Raw genomic sequence first — 16,854 nt, 5'->3', positions numbered from 1 at the left:
CAATGTTTTAAAATATAGTAAAAAAAAATCTTCCCTGGAGAATAGAAACTATTAGTTCAATAAAAGCAAGATAAACACTTTTTTTTTAATACCATTGATTTCTGTAATAAAGAAAATGAGTGAATGAAAAGTGAAATATGAATGAGCAGGTGTGCCAATACTGTTACCCGTATATAGTGAATTTTGAACATTTGGCAGAGCGACGGGGGATTTTTCTGCCTGTATAAGATGAGGGTATCACAGACATAATCTCTTTGGAACCGAACGATTCGACAACGACGTGATTTTAAATCAATACGGGGAAATAATAAAGCAGTGGGAGTATAATAATGGAATAATGTCAGCGCTCAGTCGAGATCAAGCGAATAATTCCACACAGACAGAGAGGAAATTGGCTGGATGTTATCAGCTCTGGAGCCAGGAGACCTCTGGTGCATATGTGTGTGTGTGTGTGTGTGTGTGTGTGTGTGATACATGCTGTCTACGCTAACTGACAAAGTGAAAGCAGACAGGTTCTGTTTACTCTAACCTGTGCTCCCTGTGTGTGTGTGTGTGTGTGTGTGTGTGTGTGTGTGTGAATAAAGCACTGTAGCTGTGTTCTATGGCAATATTACAGCACATTATTTCACTTATTATTTGTAGCTGTGAAATCCTGCAAGTTTATTTGGGGACTTAGTTCAAGGGTATCTCCCTTTCTCTCACTCTCGCACTCACTTTCTCACTCTTACACCCAATCTCGCTTGCTATCTCACGCTATTTGTCGCTATCTCACCCTTTCTCCTTGCTCTTTCACACTCTCTCTGTCTCACTGACGCTCTTTTGCTCTCACTGTCTTTTACTATTTCTCCCTCTCTCGCCCTCACTTTCTCACTCTCACTTGCTATCTCATGCTATTTCACATTTTCTCTTGCTCTTTCACTCTCTCGCTCACTTTCTCTCCTTTGCTCTCACTGCCTCTCTCTTTTCCTCTTACTCTGCGCTCACACCCACTCTCACTTGCTTTCTCACTTTTTCTTGCTCTTTCACACTCTCTCGCTCTCACTGACTCTCTTTCTCTCTCACTTTCTCACTCTCACACCCACTTTCACTTGCTATCTCACTTTTTCTCGCTCTCACTGACTCTCTCTTTCTCTCACTTTCTGACACTCACACCCACTCTCACTTGCTATCTCATTTTTCTTTCTCTTTCACACCCTCTCGCTCTCACTGACTCTCTTTCTCTCTCATTTTCTCACTCTCACACCCACTTTCACTTGCTATCTCACACTATTTCTTGCTCTTTTACACTCTCACTGCCTCTCTCACTGTTTAGCTCACTTTCTTACTCTCACACCCACTCTCACTTGCTATCTCACACACTTTCTCAATATCTCACACTTTCTCTTGCTCTTTCACACTTTCTCGCTCTCACTGCTCCTCTTCCTCTCATTCTCTTTTACTCTCACTCTTATTTTCTCACTCTCACACCCAATCTTACTCGCTATTTAGGCTATTTCTCGCTATCTTACACTTTCTCTTGCTCTTTCTCACTCTCTCGCTCTCACTGCCTCTCACACTCTCTCTCACACTATTTTTTGCTATCTTACACTTTCTCTTGCTCTTTCACACTCTCTCGCTCTCACTTCCTCTCGCACTCTCTATCTCACACAATTTTTTTGCTGTCTTACACTTGCTCTTGCTCTTTCACACTCTCTCGAATATATGAGAATATAAAACAAAATTCATGACAGGTAATAATGCAAAGAAAAAGTGTTACCAGCTCAGCCTCTGCTTTCTCTTTCAGCTCAGCACTGAATGCCACAGCAAACCTGAGAGAGAGAGAGAGAGAGAGAGAGTGAGGCAGACAGAGAGACAGAAAGAGAGAGAGAGAGATGGTAATTGAGAACATGCAAAACAGGTTGTTATTTACTGCATATATTTGTTTGTGCGAGGCAACATCTGGTTGTTTCTCCACAGTGTATTTCCCACCTAACTTCAAATTGAAATTGTAAAAATGGGTGAGCTTTCCCTCTGAACTGCAAGAACGATATGTCCGTGTACTTTGGTGCGTGGAAACTCACAACCACAAAGTCAATAAATAATACCATTCTGCTGCTGACATCTAACCATTAGAGGCACACTGCTGAACTCAATCAGTTCTCCCTTCTGCCCTGCCCCTAAACCCATACATCACCTAGTGTCCCTCCCAGACTACTCCTCTCATATACATTTTGAAGCATTTTAAATTTTATAAATTTGAACAGGTTGATTCAGCAAAAATTTAGGGGGTTTAGTTACCCGTAAAGAAACAAAGGTCAGTCAATTCAAGTAGCACACTTTTTAGAGATTTATTTGATTAAAAAAAAAAACGTAATATTTTTATCACTTCACAATTATGTGCTACTTTGTGTTGATCTATCACTTAAAATCTCAATAAAATACATTTAAATGTGTGGTTGTAAAGGCACCAAAATGGAAAAAGAAAAAACACTGTACCTGGAATGCAATAGCAACCACCATGAATCAACATATAAACCATCTAGTAAACACTGTTTCACTCTAGTGAAGCATTTTACACCCAATGTTTCTAAGCCTGTAAATTCTGCACGATTTTTTTTTAAATGGGTGGACTTTCCCCAAAAAACTGCAACTATAGAATCTACTTTAAGACGAAAAAGTAACAGAAATAAAGTTACTGTACTTTTATATAAGGGAATAAAGTGGGATTTTCTCTTTGTACTCTCAGCTGCCTTTGAACAAGGAAGTCACTGCCAAGTCAGGTGCACACCAAAACACACACACACACACACAAAATGACACTGCAAGGTTTTCATACTTCCCTTTTTGTGTGAACAGATCTGCTAATACTGTAAAGGGGAAAAAAATTGCCCACTGTGTGTATGTGAAAGTGTGTGTGTGTGTGTGTGTGTGTGTGTGTGTGTGTGTGTGTGTGTGTGTGTGTGTGTGAGAGAGAGAGAGAGAGAGAGTAAGAGTGAGCTAGCAAAAAAGGGAGCTAGCAAAAAAATAAAAAATAAAAAGAAGAAAAATCTTCATTTCTTTCCCTTTCAGCTGTTCTTCTACTCCTTTCTTCTGTCTTATTTTCTCTCCCTCTGGAGGGGACGGGATTTGATGATGAAGCATATGTGTGTGTGTGTGTGTGTGTGTGTGTCAGCAGCAGGGGGTCTTTTTTGAGAGAAATGTGTTTGAAGTTGTCTTTCTCTGCCTCCTCTGGGCCAAATATGTCTTAAAAGTGTACAGTATGGATCATACGCTGAATCAGAACTGCAGAACTGATGAAAAGAAGAAGATAGACAGACAGTAAGCAATACAGGAGGACAGATGATGATCTGAAGTGTTTCCTTTTAGAACTACGTACATCATATTCTCTGTAGGAATGACATTAAAGCTCCAATCACAACCCAGACCGTACCTGACTCGGCCCAGAGGGGACTGAACCTGATTTATCACTTTGCCTTCAGTACACATCAAGACAGGTACTTGTATCATGTACCATGACTTCTGTCATGCCCAATGGAAGCTAAGGAAGACTGCACTGGCCAGTTGGATGTGTGTGTGTGTGTGCACTGAATCAGGATGTAATTTCTAGTTCTAGTAGTTTTGCATTTTCAGTTTCAGCCAAGTTTCAGCCAAATAAAAATATTTACAATCATACAGAATATTTCAACTGGGGTTAGGGTTGGAAAAAAAATTGTCATGTCAGCATACCACCAAGAAGGACAAACCACATCCAACAGGATTAACTGTGGACGCAAGAGGAAGCTGTCTGAAAAGGATGTTCCGGTGCTAATGAAACCACGTCTGCCCAAATCACGGCAGAATTCAATGTGCACCTCAACTCTCCTGTTTCCACCAGAACTGTCTGTCCGGACAATAAATTATTGTGGTCTAAAACCAGGTGTTTCAGTTTCATTGTCCAACCCCTGTATATATAAATATATATATAATCTGTGAGATAGCAAAAAACAAGTTCATATTCATAAAGTTCAGAAATCAATATTTGGTGAATTAACGCTGGTTTCTAATATCATAGTTTCATGCATCTTGGCATGTTCTCCTCCCCCAGTCTTACACACTGCTTTTGGATAATTTTATGCCACTCCTGGTGCAAAAATTCAGCTTGGTTTGATGGCTTGTGATCATCTATCTTCCTCTTGATCATATTCCAGAGGTTTTGGTCAAATCAAAGAAACTCATAATTTTTAAGTGGCCTTTTATTTTTTTCCAGAGCTGTATATATTTATTGTTAAAAATCTTGTCTCGTCTCGTTTTCGTGACCCAATAACGTGTCTGGTCTCGTCTCATGAGATGAGTGTCTTGTCACATCACTAATAACTGGCCTTCTAAATGGGGAGAAAATGTTTTGCAGTACAAAAAAGTAAAAAAAAGACCTGCAGCTCCACAACTCAGGCATTTCAGTGATCCTCATTTATAAAATGCTGCTATTTCATCCTAACACCCTGGTAAATCTGCCAGTTCGCTTTAAGACTCTGGTCCATTATTTATAGTGCAGTATATTGATTATCATCAGTGCTATAAACGCCTTGATCTAAACTGCTCTGTTCTCTAAAACTGATGCACAATTCATCCAGCTGAATTCTTACCCCAACCAGAGCCAAGATAGTCAGTTTGTTAGACTGTTTTAGCTGGATGTGGACTGATCCATCATCACACAGTTCCACAGCATGGTCTGAAACACTTTACTGAGGCAGATTTATTAAAGGAAGTAAAGCTGCTTGTTGTCACATTAGGCACATTGCTCAGACTGAGAGTTAGTATGTGTTCTACAGGCTGGAGCTCTCAGTCTCCTCACAGAAACACTCTAACGCTAGTCCAGTGTGGATGTGCGAGGCTCTGTAATACATCATAAGTGAGATGTGGAGGTTCTGATAGCGCAGTAAGCTGAAGGAAACAAAAATCAATCATCTCACGATTTTATCTGAAGCATCTGAGCGGCTCTGAACGCCTGTGAACGGCTCTAAGCAGCTCGGAGAGAACAGCACTGGACTTTTAAACACTGTTTACTAAAGCAGACAGCAAGAAAAAACAACCTATGATTTATTTTACTTATTATACTTATAACTCTTTATTTTGGTAATTCCCAAATAATTCAATTAATTATTCTTTTGAAGCAGCTTAAAATCAATTATTATTATTTTTTTTAAAACATCTCTACTTCAGTTATATGATATTTTTTTAGTTATGTAATTTGGACTGCAGTCTGTTTGTATTTATTTACAATCGTAAGAAATCTCAAAACAACCATTTTATGGTTATGTTTTATTATTTATTATTTGCATGGGCGTTGCCGCATCATTAAATCTGAGATGGACACCTCTCCCCTGTATATTTCAAATAATTATTCGCAGAATGTCATTATTGTTACAATCAAATTGTAATAATTAGATACTGTAGTGGTGTTATTAACAGGCCAGCATTTTTTTTACATTCTACTTTATATGACACACCTAAATCTTAAAGATTTATATTCAAGCATTACATAAAAAGGTTTCATGTTTAATAATAAATGTTACTACAAATTCTAAAAATATATATATTTTATTTTATTTTATTAAATCTGCACCTTTAAAAATACAATGAATAAAAATCATAAAATGGGGACTTTCTAAAAATTAATTTTAAAAATCAGTATTTTCCTGAATACTAATCATACATACATTTTATATCCTGCAAAACCTTTTGTTTTGTTACGGATGTCTAGCTTTTATGTCTATTTTCAAACTTGCAGAATTTGGAGATTTTAAAGCCCTCAAAGACCTATTTTAATACAGAGAAAGAGGGTTTTGTATCATCTACAGCTATAGCCCATATACAGCATAAGGTATTTTTAAGGAGTTAATAAAGATTATGTTATTATGGTTGCTGTGATGATAATGACAATGATGATCCCTATTATTATTATTATTATTATTATTATTTTATTCACATACTCTGTGTCAGAAAACTGGGGTACTCTGCATACTAATCCTTGCCTTTCCAGTTCTCCCTCAATCAGTCAATAAGATAAGACTGCCAGCTGCATATGATATGTGTGCATATGATGTCACATGACTAACCTTGAGCAAACAATGAGAAGTGATGTATCATATCACTGTCTGATCACCTTACAAAGACACTAGACTGTCAACAGCAGAGTATTCGCTGAGATGATCAGCCCTGAACCATAAACCACGAACAACTGTTTAACTATGTACACCTACAAACTGCACATTTTAGCAGGTGTTTCTGATCAAATGGTCAGTGTGAGTATTAAGTCAAAAAAAGAGGTCGAATAAGATAAATATTAGTTTATGTGTATGTTACATGTTATACATTTACAGTGGTATGTATGAAACAGTTTGGTCACCCCTGATAATGTTCAAGATTTTCCCTTATAAATCATTGGTTGTTCGGATCAGCATTTTCAGTTAAATATATCATATAGCAGATGAAAACAGTGATATTTTAGAAGTTAAATTAAGTTTATATGATTTACAGAAAGTGAGCAATGATTATTTAAACAAAATTAGGCAGGTGCATAAATTTGGGCACTCTTGTCGTTTTATTGATTTAAATACATTTAGCACTAATTACAGGAACACAAAATTTATTCGGTGAAAGCTCATTGACCCTTGACCTACATACACAGGCTAATCCAATTATGAGAAAGGGTTAAGGCGCCAATTGCAAGTTTCTCTCCTCTTTGCATCTTCTCTGAAGAGTGGCAACATGGGAGCCTCAAAACAACGATTGTTCAACATCATGGTTTAGGGGAAGGATACAAAAAGCTATTTTAGAGATTTCAGCTGTCAGTTTCCACTGTAAGAAATATAGTGAGGAAATAGTGAAGAAGTGAGAAATAGACCACAGTGAAGAAGACCACAGGCACAGTTTTAGTTAAGACCCAAGGTGGCAGAACAAGAAAAATCTCAGATAGGCAAAGGAGAGGGATGGTGAGAACAGTCATAGTCAACCCACAGACCTCCAGAGCTCCAAACACCTACATCATCATCTTGCTGCAGATGGAGTAACTGTGTATCGTTCAGCTATTCAGCACACTTTGCACAAGGAGAGGCTGTATGGGAGAATAATGCAGAAGAAGCCTTTTCTGAGCACGCAAACAGAGTCGCTTCAGGTATGCTAAAGCACATTTAGACAAGCCAGCTTAATTTTGAAATAAGGTGCTGCGGACTGATGAAACTAAAATTAAGTTATTGGGAGGGCGGTATGCATGGCAGAAAAATAACACAGTATTCCAAGACAAACACTTGATACCCACAGTAAAATTTGGTGGTGGTTCCATCATGCTGTGGGGCTGTGTGATCAGTGCAGGTTCTGGGAATCTTGTTAAAGTTGAGGGTCACATGGATTCCAGTCAAGATTAGCAGATTCTTGAGAACAATGTTCAAAAATCAAGGAGAAAGTTGAAGTTGCCCCAGGGCTGGATACTTCAACAAGACAACGACCCTAAACACTGCTTAAAATCTACTAAAGCATTCATGCAGAGGAACAACAGTACAACGTTCTGGAATTATCATCTCAGTCCCCAAACCTGAATATTATTGAAAATCTTTGGTGTGATTTAAAGCGGGCTGTCCAATGCTTGTAAACGATCAAACCTGACAAAACTGGAGATGTTTTGTGAAGAAGAATGCTCCAAAATGCCTTCAACCAGAAGCCGGACTCTCATTGGAAGCTATAGGAAGCATTTAGAGGCTGTTATTTCTGCAAAATGTATGTAATTTTTCTGTTTGGGTTCCTAGATTTCTGCATCTGCCTAATTTTATTTAAAGAATTATTGCACACATTCTGTAAATCCTATAAACTTCATTTTACTTCTTAAATATCACTGTGTTCATCTGCTATATGATATAATTAACTGACATTTCTGATCTGAACAACCAATGACTAAAGGAAAATCATGAGAATTATCGTGGGTCCCCAAATTTTTCATACCACTGTATTAACAACAAACAATCCAAATGTCCAAGTGTTGCCTCACTTCAATTTCAGGATTTAGGTGGGGAAAAAAATGTCATCCTAAACCAAGAAATGGGAACTTAATCTCTACCTGGCCCGCCTCAGAACATCCTCCATCACCCCTCGCTTCCCTGCGTCCTTCACATCCTCATTAACGTCCGTCCCTCCAAACACCACCCCGAACGGCACTCCGACATCTGCAGCCAGGTGGAAGAAAAAGAAGAGAGAACAACTCAAAACTCGCTCCACTTTTTCACCCCTCGATGACACGAGTTTTACTCTTAAACCCTGCAGTCGCTGAGAAGTCTCTGAGGCATGAAACTGAGTTTACACTGGCAGAGATTCAGGCACTCATCCAGAAAAGTGACACATTCAGCAAAAAAACTTCAAAAAGTCTATAAATCAGGGGAAGGTGAGCGCTCCCAACCAAATATCCTCCACCAGCTCAAACAGAGCCGCAGCCAACGGGAATTAGGAGAGGTAGCTTTGTGTGTCTCTGTGAGATTTTTTAAAATGGGAACTTTTCTGCAAGGAACTGCGTGGAGAAGAGAAAGACTCTACAGACTCTTCTACAGCCACACAACAATATCTCTGCAATTTAGAATAACAATAAAGCGCAACACAATAAAACAATGTGCAAAATAAAACAGCAAGACAATAGAAAACACTTAAACATTTACATTCATTATGTATATGTAAATCGCAACTTGCATTGTATACACTGTATTGCTTCTTCACACTTTTTTTCAAATAATTGGAAAAAAAATAAAAATTAAAGAAATGATTCTTAAAATTAAGAATGAAGTTTAAAAAAATAAGCGTTCAATATACATTTCTAATTAAATTACTTTTCAAGATTAATTTCCAATATTATTAATGTCCAGAAGGTAGAATTTTTGGAATCAATTTCCAATAATAAATCAGAGGCTCTGGAGATCCACAGTGGAGTACCCCAAGGCTCAATCTTAAGCCCTGTATTATTATTTTTTATTAATGACAGCGGAAAAGGACATTTCTCCAGCTAAAATTCATCTCTACGCAGATAGTACAGTAGTCTACTCAGTTGTTTCCTCTCTGAATAAGACTATTGATGAGCTACAAGCTGCCTTCGAACAGTTGCAAGTCTCATTTTAGGATCTAAATCTGTAAAAAGTATGGTCTTTACCAGAGGTAACTCTTAGATTTTGAATTCTGCTAAAATTCACACTCTAGGAGGAGACAAAATTTTATGTGTCTCATTCTACAAGTACTTAGTCAGGCATTTAGTTAGATAACAGTTTTTCCTTCTGAGTACATATTCAGACCCTGGTAAAGAAATTGAAGGTAAGACTAAATTTTTGTTATTGTAATAGGACCTGCCTGAATTTCGCAGCATGGAAAACACTTGTACAAGCTACAATTTTAAGTGTTTTAGATTACGGGGATATTATTTATATGTAAGCATGCTGATTCTTCTTTAATTCACAGGTTAGATTCATTGTTTCACAGAGCTCTGCGTTTTACATCCAATTCATTGTTGGTTCACTATGTACTTTATCATTTGGTCTCTAAGGAGAGAACAGCACTGGTACATTTTCATTTATAAAGCTCTGTTGGAAAAACTCCCGTTATATTTGTGTAATCTGCTCTCACATCGTAACAGTTGCTATTCCAGAATTTTGCTCTACAATGTCCCCAAGATTACTTTAGAACTGGGCAGAAAAGCTTTTTTTTTCTACTTTTCACCATGGTCTTGGAATAAACTTCAAAACAAATTACAGCTTAAATGAGTTGGTTTCCTTAAGTGAGTTTAAAATTAGGTAAAGAATTCTTTGATGGATACCTGCATTTGCTGCTCCTAAATGTAATCTCTGTCTGTTTTATACTTTCATGTTGATTTATGTTAATTCTAATTGTTTTTGTGTAAACACATCTGTAAACTGGAAATGGTATGGCGTCTTGGAAAGGATTTTGATCTTAAGGGACCTCCTGGTTAAATAAAGGTTACATAAATAAATAAATAAATCCAGAATGTGTTTTTAATATGATTTATATCTAGAATGAATTTCCAATAATATTAATACACAGAATTTACTTTTTTATTTCACTTAATTGTATATTTTTTTTAGAATGAAGTTCCAATCATTTTAATATCCAGAACGTAGTTTTATTATTATTATTATTATTATTATTATTATTATTATTATTATTATTATTATTATTATTATTATCTAAAATGAAGTTCTAATCATATTAATGTCCAGTATGTAGTATAAATATTATTTATATCTAGTATGAAGTTCCATTAATTAATATCCCAAATATAGTTTTTTTTTTGTTTATTTATTATTAAGGATATCATTATATCTGTGAAACATGGTGACGGTTGCATGCTTGTTTGGGGATTTTTGTTTGCTTTGCTGTATCAGGATCTGGACACTTGGATATATATATTTACTTGAAATATATATATTTAAATAATCTAATTTCATCACGTTCTTATCATTCTCTAATTCTTTGCTGTTTCTAAATGATGTGTTCTGAAGTACTAATTAGTGGTGAGACGTTACCTAGAAGCAGCCTGCCTCCTTTAAAGATATGAATGGCCAGAGCTCCTTCAAATGGCCCGTCTTGGTTCATGAGCTGTGCCACTTCAGAGGCTGATTTGAAGTCGGCCACATCCCGAAGCACGCACGTGTGCCCTGCACTCTCAATGTGATCCCTAAAGCAAATAAATAAATAAATAAACAATAATGAACAAATATACATCCACCCGGTCATGATAAGCTGCACTATAAGGTGGACTGTTTTAGTGACAGTGATGAAAAGTTGATATTTGATGAAAACATGGTTGATCTAGAGCTGCAAACATGTTGACTTGTTCATCACGACCTTGTTCTGTTTCACACATACAGTGTGAACAGCTTAAGATTTGCCTTAGCTAAACATGGAGGCAATATGAGGAAAAGTAAATGAAGCATGTGTTGTGACGTCTTGCTTTATTTTATTTAAAGGTTGTTTATCCTGATATCCAACATTTAATTCACTTGTTATTTTAATAAACTATCTGGTTGCGTAATGAACAGCTGAAATGACTGAATTCTTAAAACCCTTGGGGAACATTTATTACATATTAAGATTTATTAATTAGATATAAAAAAAAAAGAACCATTTGGGTATCAGTACCGAATTCAAGGTACCGTACCAAACATTTTAAAACAAAATCAACATGGTGTCACATCAATGTCAAACGTTAGGGGCCCAAAAATACCAGGTGAAAAAAATTAACCAGAATGTTTTAACATTTTGCATGGGTAAATTAACTTCTCGTGAGCACAAATGTGAAACTAGCGAGCAAAAAAAGGGGAATCATGTGTTGCTCTCGAGCTTTACTTTTCTCCTCTCGGGTGCTTTTTTTCCTCGCGCGCTGTGTGAATTAACTGCGGCAATTCTCAAGAACAACATTTTCTTCAGCGGGCACATGATTCCCTTTTTTTTTTTTTTTTGCTAGTTTCACATTTGTGCTCACGGGAACTTAATTTACACACGCAAAATGTTAAAACAGGCTGGTTAATTTTTTTCACCTGGTATTTTTGTGCCCTCGACTTGTGACATTAATGTGACAACATATTATCTAGTCCTAGTGTACACAAGCAGACATTATATTAAAGGGTAACTAAACTAAACCCCCTGATCTTAGCTGACTCCACCCTCACCTTAAAATTAATAAATGCAAAAATAAAAAATAAAAATGTTGGGGCACTGCAGAAATGTATGGATTTTTAGCTATTAATGAAAAAAATATGGTTTAGGGTTTAGTGCCTTTTTAATTCCTTCCAGGGCTCACTTGTAAAAGAGATTTTTAATCTCAATGTGACTACCCTGGTTAAATAAAGGTAAATAATAAAATAATTCTGACCCATATAGCCTAGCTAGAATGCATAATCAATATATGCTTTTATGAATGGAGCATGCATGTGAAATTTATTTTTATTTTTTTTAAAGCACACTGATCAACTGGAAAAAAACTATTCGTATCTAAGTTCGCCTCGAACTTCTCAAATTTGTAGTTTTAACAGGGAACTACTACCGAGCAATTCGTGGAAGCAGCACGCTTACAAAAACTACACCTCCCACAATGCACCGCAGCAGACAGGCTGGCATCACAGCAGCTATAACTACACAGAGTAGAACAGTTGACAACTATGAGCTTAACAACGAAGTTTATCCTCTAAAACAGAGAGTTACATAAACTACTCGTCTAATAATCGTATCGACTACGCAAAAGTGATCGTTTAACTCTTTAAGAGCGCTGTAATAGTTAACAAACCAACCTTATTCTTTCTGCAGTGGTGCAGTTCCCAGTTTTGGGGCTGAGACAGGCTAAAAACAGCAGCCGCATGCCTGCTCCACAGCTCAGCTCCGCGCTGAGGATACTCCTCTCAGTTCAGTGGTCAGTGCTTAGAAGGGTTAACTCTGCCTAATTAGCCCTCTCTGACCTGAAACAGCCACTGCTGCTCCAGACACGTAGATAACTAGCTTAGCTTTTACAACAGGTCCGTCTGCCATTACAGTCCCCGGGAAACACGTGGCTGTTAGGTAGCAGTGTCAGAGTGGACACAGGTACAGCAGACGCCCCACCACGTTAGAAAAGAAAGGGTTAATGACTGCTTTCAACACATTTACCTCTTCCATCCTGGTCTGGAAATTGTTCATATATATTTATACAATGCCACTACAGTAAAAGTCTTCAGGTTTTCTCTACATTTCTGCATAATAAAATGGCCCAGATGGTGAGGCAGGTTAGCCCAACCACCCAGGTATAAAAAAAATCACGCCAAGCGTGAGTTCCACTGGCTCTGGTTTAATCTATGTATAGCTAATTCTGGCCCGGTATACCAATCCTGAGTTTTACTGGCCTGGCTCTGGCGTTAATTTAGGTCTAATTCTGGCCCCAGTTTTATTCAAGGGCTAATTCTGGCACCAATATGCCAAGCCTGAGTTCCACTGGCCTGGCTCTGGTTTTAATTTAGGTCTAATTCTGGCCCCAGTTTTATTCAAGGGCTAATTCTGGCCCCAATATGCCAAGCCTGAGTTACACTGGCTCTGGTTTAATCTTTGCATAATTCTGGCCCCGGTATACCAAGCCTGAGTTCCACTGGCCTGGCTCTGTTTTTCATTTAGGTCTAATTCTAGCCCCAGTTTCATTCAAGGGCTAATTCTGGCCCCAATATGCCAAGCCTGAGTTCCACTGGCCTAGCTCTGGTTTTAATTTAGGTCTAATTCTGGCCCCAGTTTTAATCAAGGGCTAATTCTGGCCCCGATATGCCAATCCTAAATTCCACTGGCCTGGCGCTGGTTTTAATTTAGGTCTAATTCTGGCCCCAGTTTTAATCAAGGGCTAATTCTGGCCCCAATATGCCAAGCCTTAGTTCCACTGGACTAGCTCTGGTTTAATTTAAAACTAATTCTGGCCCGAATGCTGGGGTCATATCCAGGCTAAAGTGCCATATGCTGAGCCTGATTTTCACAGACCTACTTCCAGATTAAATTTAGGTCCAATTCTGGACCAAATGCTGGGCTCATGTCCAGATGATGCAGAATTCATAGTAGAGAATACACACTTTTACTAACAACTGCTCTAATTACCTGTTAGAAATTTTAAGCCAACGTAACAGATAAAGCCTCTAATAGAAAAGAAGTAATTCAGAGGGTGTTTGTTGTGTATAGAGGTCTCTGATCTGCACCAGACCAGTCCAGCATTTCGTGCCTTAACTCCATGTTCTAACCTCAAACTAGATGACACATAGCATATTAAAAAAAAAAAGATGGATGTTTATTTATTAATTTTCATTATTATTTTGTCATTTTAGTCATTAGCAGTCTTTAATACATGCAACCCTGGTCTGTACATTATTCATATTTATTACTACCATGTCACTAGAGCAGAAGACTCCAGTTTTTAAATGCTCAATATGGTGAACAGTCATTTGTTTGTGTCAAGTGGTTTGGTGTTTCAGATCAAAACAAGCTGTTGGTGAGAAGTTTCAGATGACCAAAGCGAATTTTGGTGGTTAGGGTGGTTTTGAAAGCTGTTCACTTCAGCATTTAGGTAATTTTGTGTATAAATTGTGCTTAAAATGTAGAGCAAGCATTGTTAATAGTGGAACACTCCTGTAATTAGTATTTTTATTGAAAGTGTTTCAGTTTAAATTGTTCTTTTAAATAACAAAATGTTCATATGAGAGATGTGAAATGTACCTACAATTCTAGAGTGATCCATTTATTAACATTTATTAATTTATTAAACAGGCTGTAATAGATAACACAGACCATACTAAGCTATAGTTAGCCATAGTTCAAGTGACGTAGCCCACAGTTAAAAATAGCAGGTCTTAGTATGGCCACATTTTTTAAAACCCTGTATCACATACACAGCAAACTGCCTGAACCCTTTGTACAGTATCTACAGACCATTTGAAATTGGGTTGTTGAATTTCAAACATTTTAATGGGTGTGAATTGGGACAGACATTCAAATTTGTAACTCCGGAACACCTCCCTGACCTCATATTCATCTCTGTCCACTTCTGGGATTTGATTCTTCTCGTGACCGCTTCTGAGGGGAAAATGAGTGTGTAGGCCAGCAGAGTTGTGTTCCTGCGGGATTGTACTTCAATTATAATCAGTTTTGCTCAATTTAATTAAATAATTGGAGACTTTTGTCTACTACATTTGTGTATGCAAATGAGCCTAACCAGCTGGAATATTAAAGGGCCTGTCTCTTGCATTTAATCTTCAAGTCAAGGCCCCCTTGTGACTGTGGGTTGGGTTTATTTGCCAAAAACTGTCATAATTCAGATTTTTGTACCACTATTTCCTAATCTCTTGTTATCTTTACTGTTAAACAGACTGTTTCTGTCACTCTGCCTTGAATAATATGTAAATTAGCTCTGTTCAGATTGGCTGGCTTGTGTGGCACCTCATTTAAAAAGCAGTTCAGGCTGAATTATTAATTGCTGTGAAACTTGGCATGCAGTTATGTTTCCTGAGGCAAATATGTAAATGACTATAGTTGCGGGTTGCATTAGTCACTCGGTCTAGCCATAAGAATACCACAAGAGAGCCTAAAAGTGCTGCCCTATAAACGGCTCTCAAGAGTCTGGTTTTGTGTAGTGTACCTCTTTGTGAGAGATGACTGCTAGACATGTCTTTATGATGCTCTCAAAGACATTTTACCTAGTAAGTAAACTGTGTGTAATCTATGCTATCCGTCATTTAGTCCCTGTAGTCAGGTTAGAGTAGAGAGGCCTGTTGGTGAGCTCTTTAACCCTGCCTTTGGCACAAATCATACTGCTCCTTCTGCTGGTGTAATGATCTGGGATCTGTTGCATATGACAGTCTGTCACCCCTAATACTGGTATGACCAGTAATGTCAGTAATGTGTTACTTACTTAATCAGACCATTTTTTATCAGTAACAAGTAATCTAACGCATGACTATTTTTAATCCAGTAACCAGATTAAAGTTACTTATTCAAATCACTGTGCGTTACTATTTTGTCATTTTCCATTTTTAAAAGATATGTAGGTATCGTCGTTTTAATGCTGGAACTTACAATGTTTGCTGTTGGCCATAACCACACCAAAATAACATCGGGGGAGAGAGAGAGAAAGAGAGGGCGAGAAAGAGTCTTCCATAGGCTATACCGTGTATTCTGCGTGCGTTTGCGCGAACCAAACCATGACCCCCGTACCGTGACAAATTACAAAGAATACACGTACCGTTATACCCCTAGTAGCCACGTGTTCTCATGGCAGGGCTTACGAGTAGAACTTAGAGTCCTCCCGTATTAGTATTTTCTCGTAAAATTCCTGTATTATATTCAAATTTTAAAAACTTTATTAATGAGGCGACAGGCCACTGACCGCTGTGTCTCTTAACCAATCGTGGTGCCGGTTCAAGGATAAAGTCCCACCTTTCAGGAGAAACATCCAATCAGCTTGATGGTTTTGCGGCGCACAGAGGAGGGTCAGTGTGGGGATAATCTAACTGTAGTTCGTAAGTGGTTCACAGGTGGTTCTTTTAGATTTCTTGTAAACCTGTCTGAAAATGTAAGGGATACTGAACCTCGGTTGGGCTGGCTAGTGGGATGACTCGAAGTGGGCGGCGGAAAATTTCCCTTATTTTTAAATCCAAAACTTGACAGGTATGGGTTACTTCCACCTGAAGTGCTCTGTTTATTAGCTAATTATATACATAAAGAAAAAAAGTAAAAAAAGCAGAACCAAACAAGTTTTTTCCAGAAGCAAAGGACTTCAGTAGCAAAATCCACAAATAAATTCAAAGAATCAAAAAAGTAACCAAGTATATTTTTCTGTTTTCAATTTACTACATACACCATTTCCTTTTGATTCTTACAATTGTGATTACAGATTTTTTTTGTGTGTAAAACCTTTGGCACAAATTTTATTTAAACAGATTTTACTGTGTAAACTTTTTTTTTTAATTAACATGATGTGAATTGTGAAATATTACTTGGCCACTCTATGAATATTGTGGCCCCTTACTCCCTTAAAAACTGTTTAATTCATAACATATATTAGAAATTTTATATATAGAAAGTATGCTGTAATTTTGTTCATAAATCCATTAAAATATTATAAGTGAGCTTTATTAGTAAAAAAAAATCAAATTAAACTCTCCTGGCTTTGTGATCAGTCTGCACTTCCTCTAGCACTATTACTCACCAGTCATCTGTCTGGCTTTGTCAAATGACTACTTCTACTGTAGTTAGCATCCCATGAAGTGATGGAGAGAAAGTAGTTGATTGACAGCCGCGCTAGCCAATAAGACAATAAGATGTTGATGTTTGGAGCGCTATCCAATCATACGCGAG

At 37.5% G+C, this 16,854-nt stretch overlaps 1 protein-coding gene across 1 annotated transcript in view; it reads right to left on the bottom strand.

Annotated features, from left to right (window-relative positions):
* The window catches only part of glt1d1 (glycosyltransferase 1 domain containing 1), a 94,033-nt gene extending 81,436 nt beyond the window's left edge, over window positions 1-12,597 (bottom strand). The window contains exons 1-4 of the mRNA XM_022670489.2: window positions 12,291-12,597; window positions 10,527-10,678; window positions 8,069-8,174; window positions 1,757-1,808 (exon numbers count right to left, since the gene is read on the bottom strand). Of these exons, the coding sequence (XP_022526210.1) occupies window positions 1,757-1,808; window positions 8,069-8,174; window positions 10,527-10,678; window positions 12,291-12,358 (378 nt within the window). The 5' untranslated portion in view covers window positions 12,359-12,597. The remainder of the gene's footprint in view (window positions 1-1,756; window positions 1,809-8,068; window positions 8,175-10,526; window positions 10,679-12,290) is intronic.
* Between the last annotated feature and the right edge of the window lie 4,257 nt (window positions 12,598-16,854).

This window comes from Astyanax mexicanus, chromosome 12, assembly GCF_023375975.1.
Source record: "Astyanax mexicanus isolate ESR-SI-001 chromosome 12, AstMex3_surface, whole genome shotgun sequence".
NCBI classification, from domain to species: domain Eukaryota; kingdom Metazoa; phylum Chordata; class Actinopteri; order Characiformes; family Acestrorhamphidae; genus Astyanax; species Astyanax mexicanus.
This window is presented reverse-complemented; position numbering and strand designations above follow the sequence as displayed.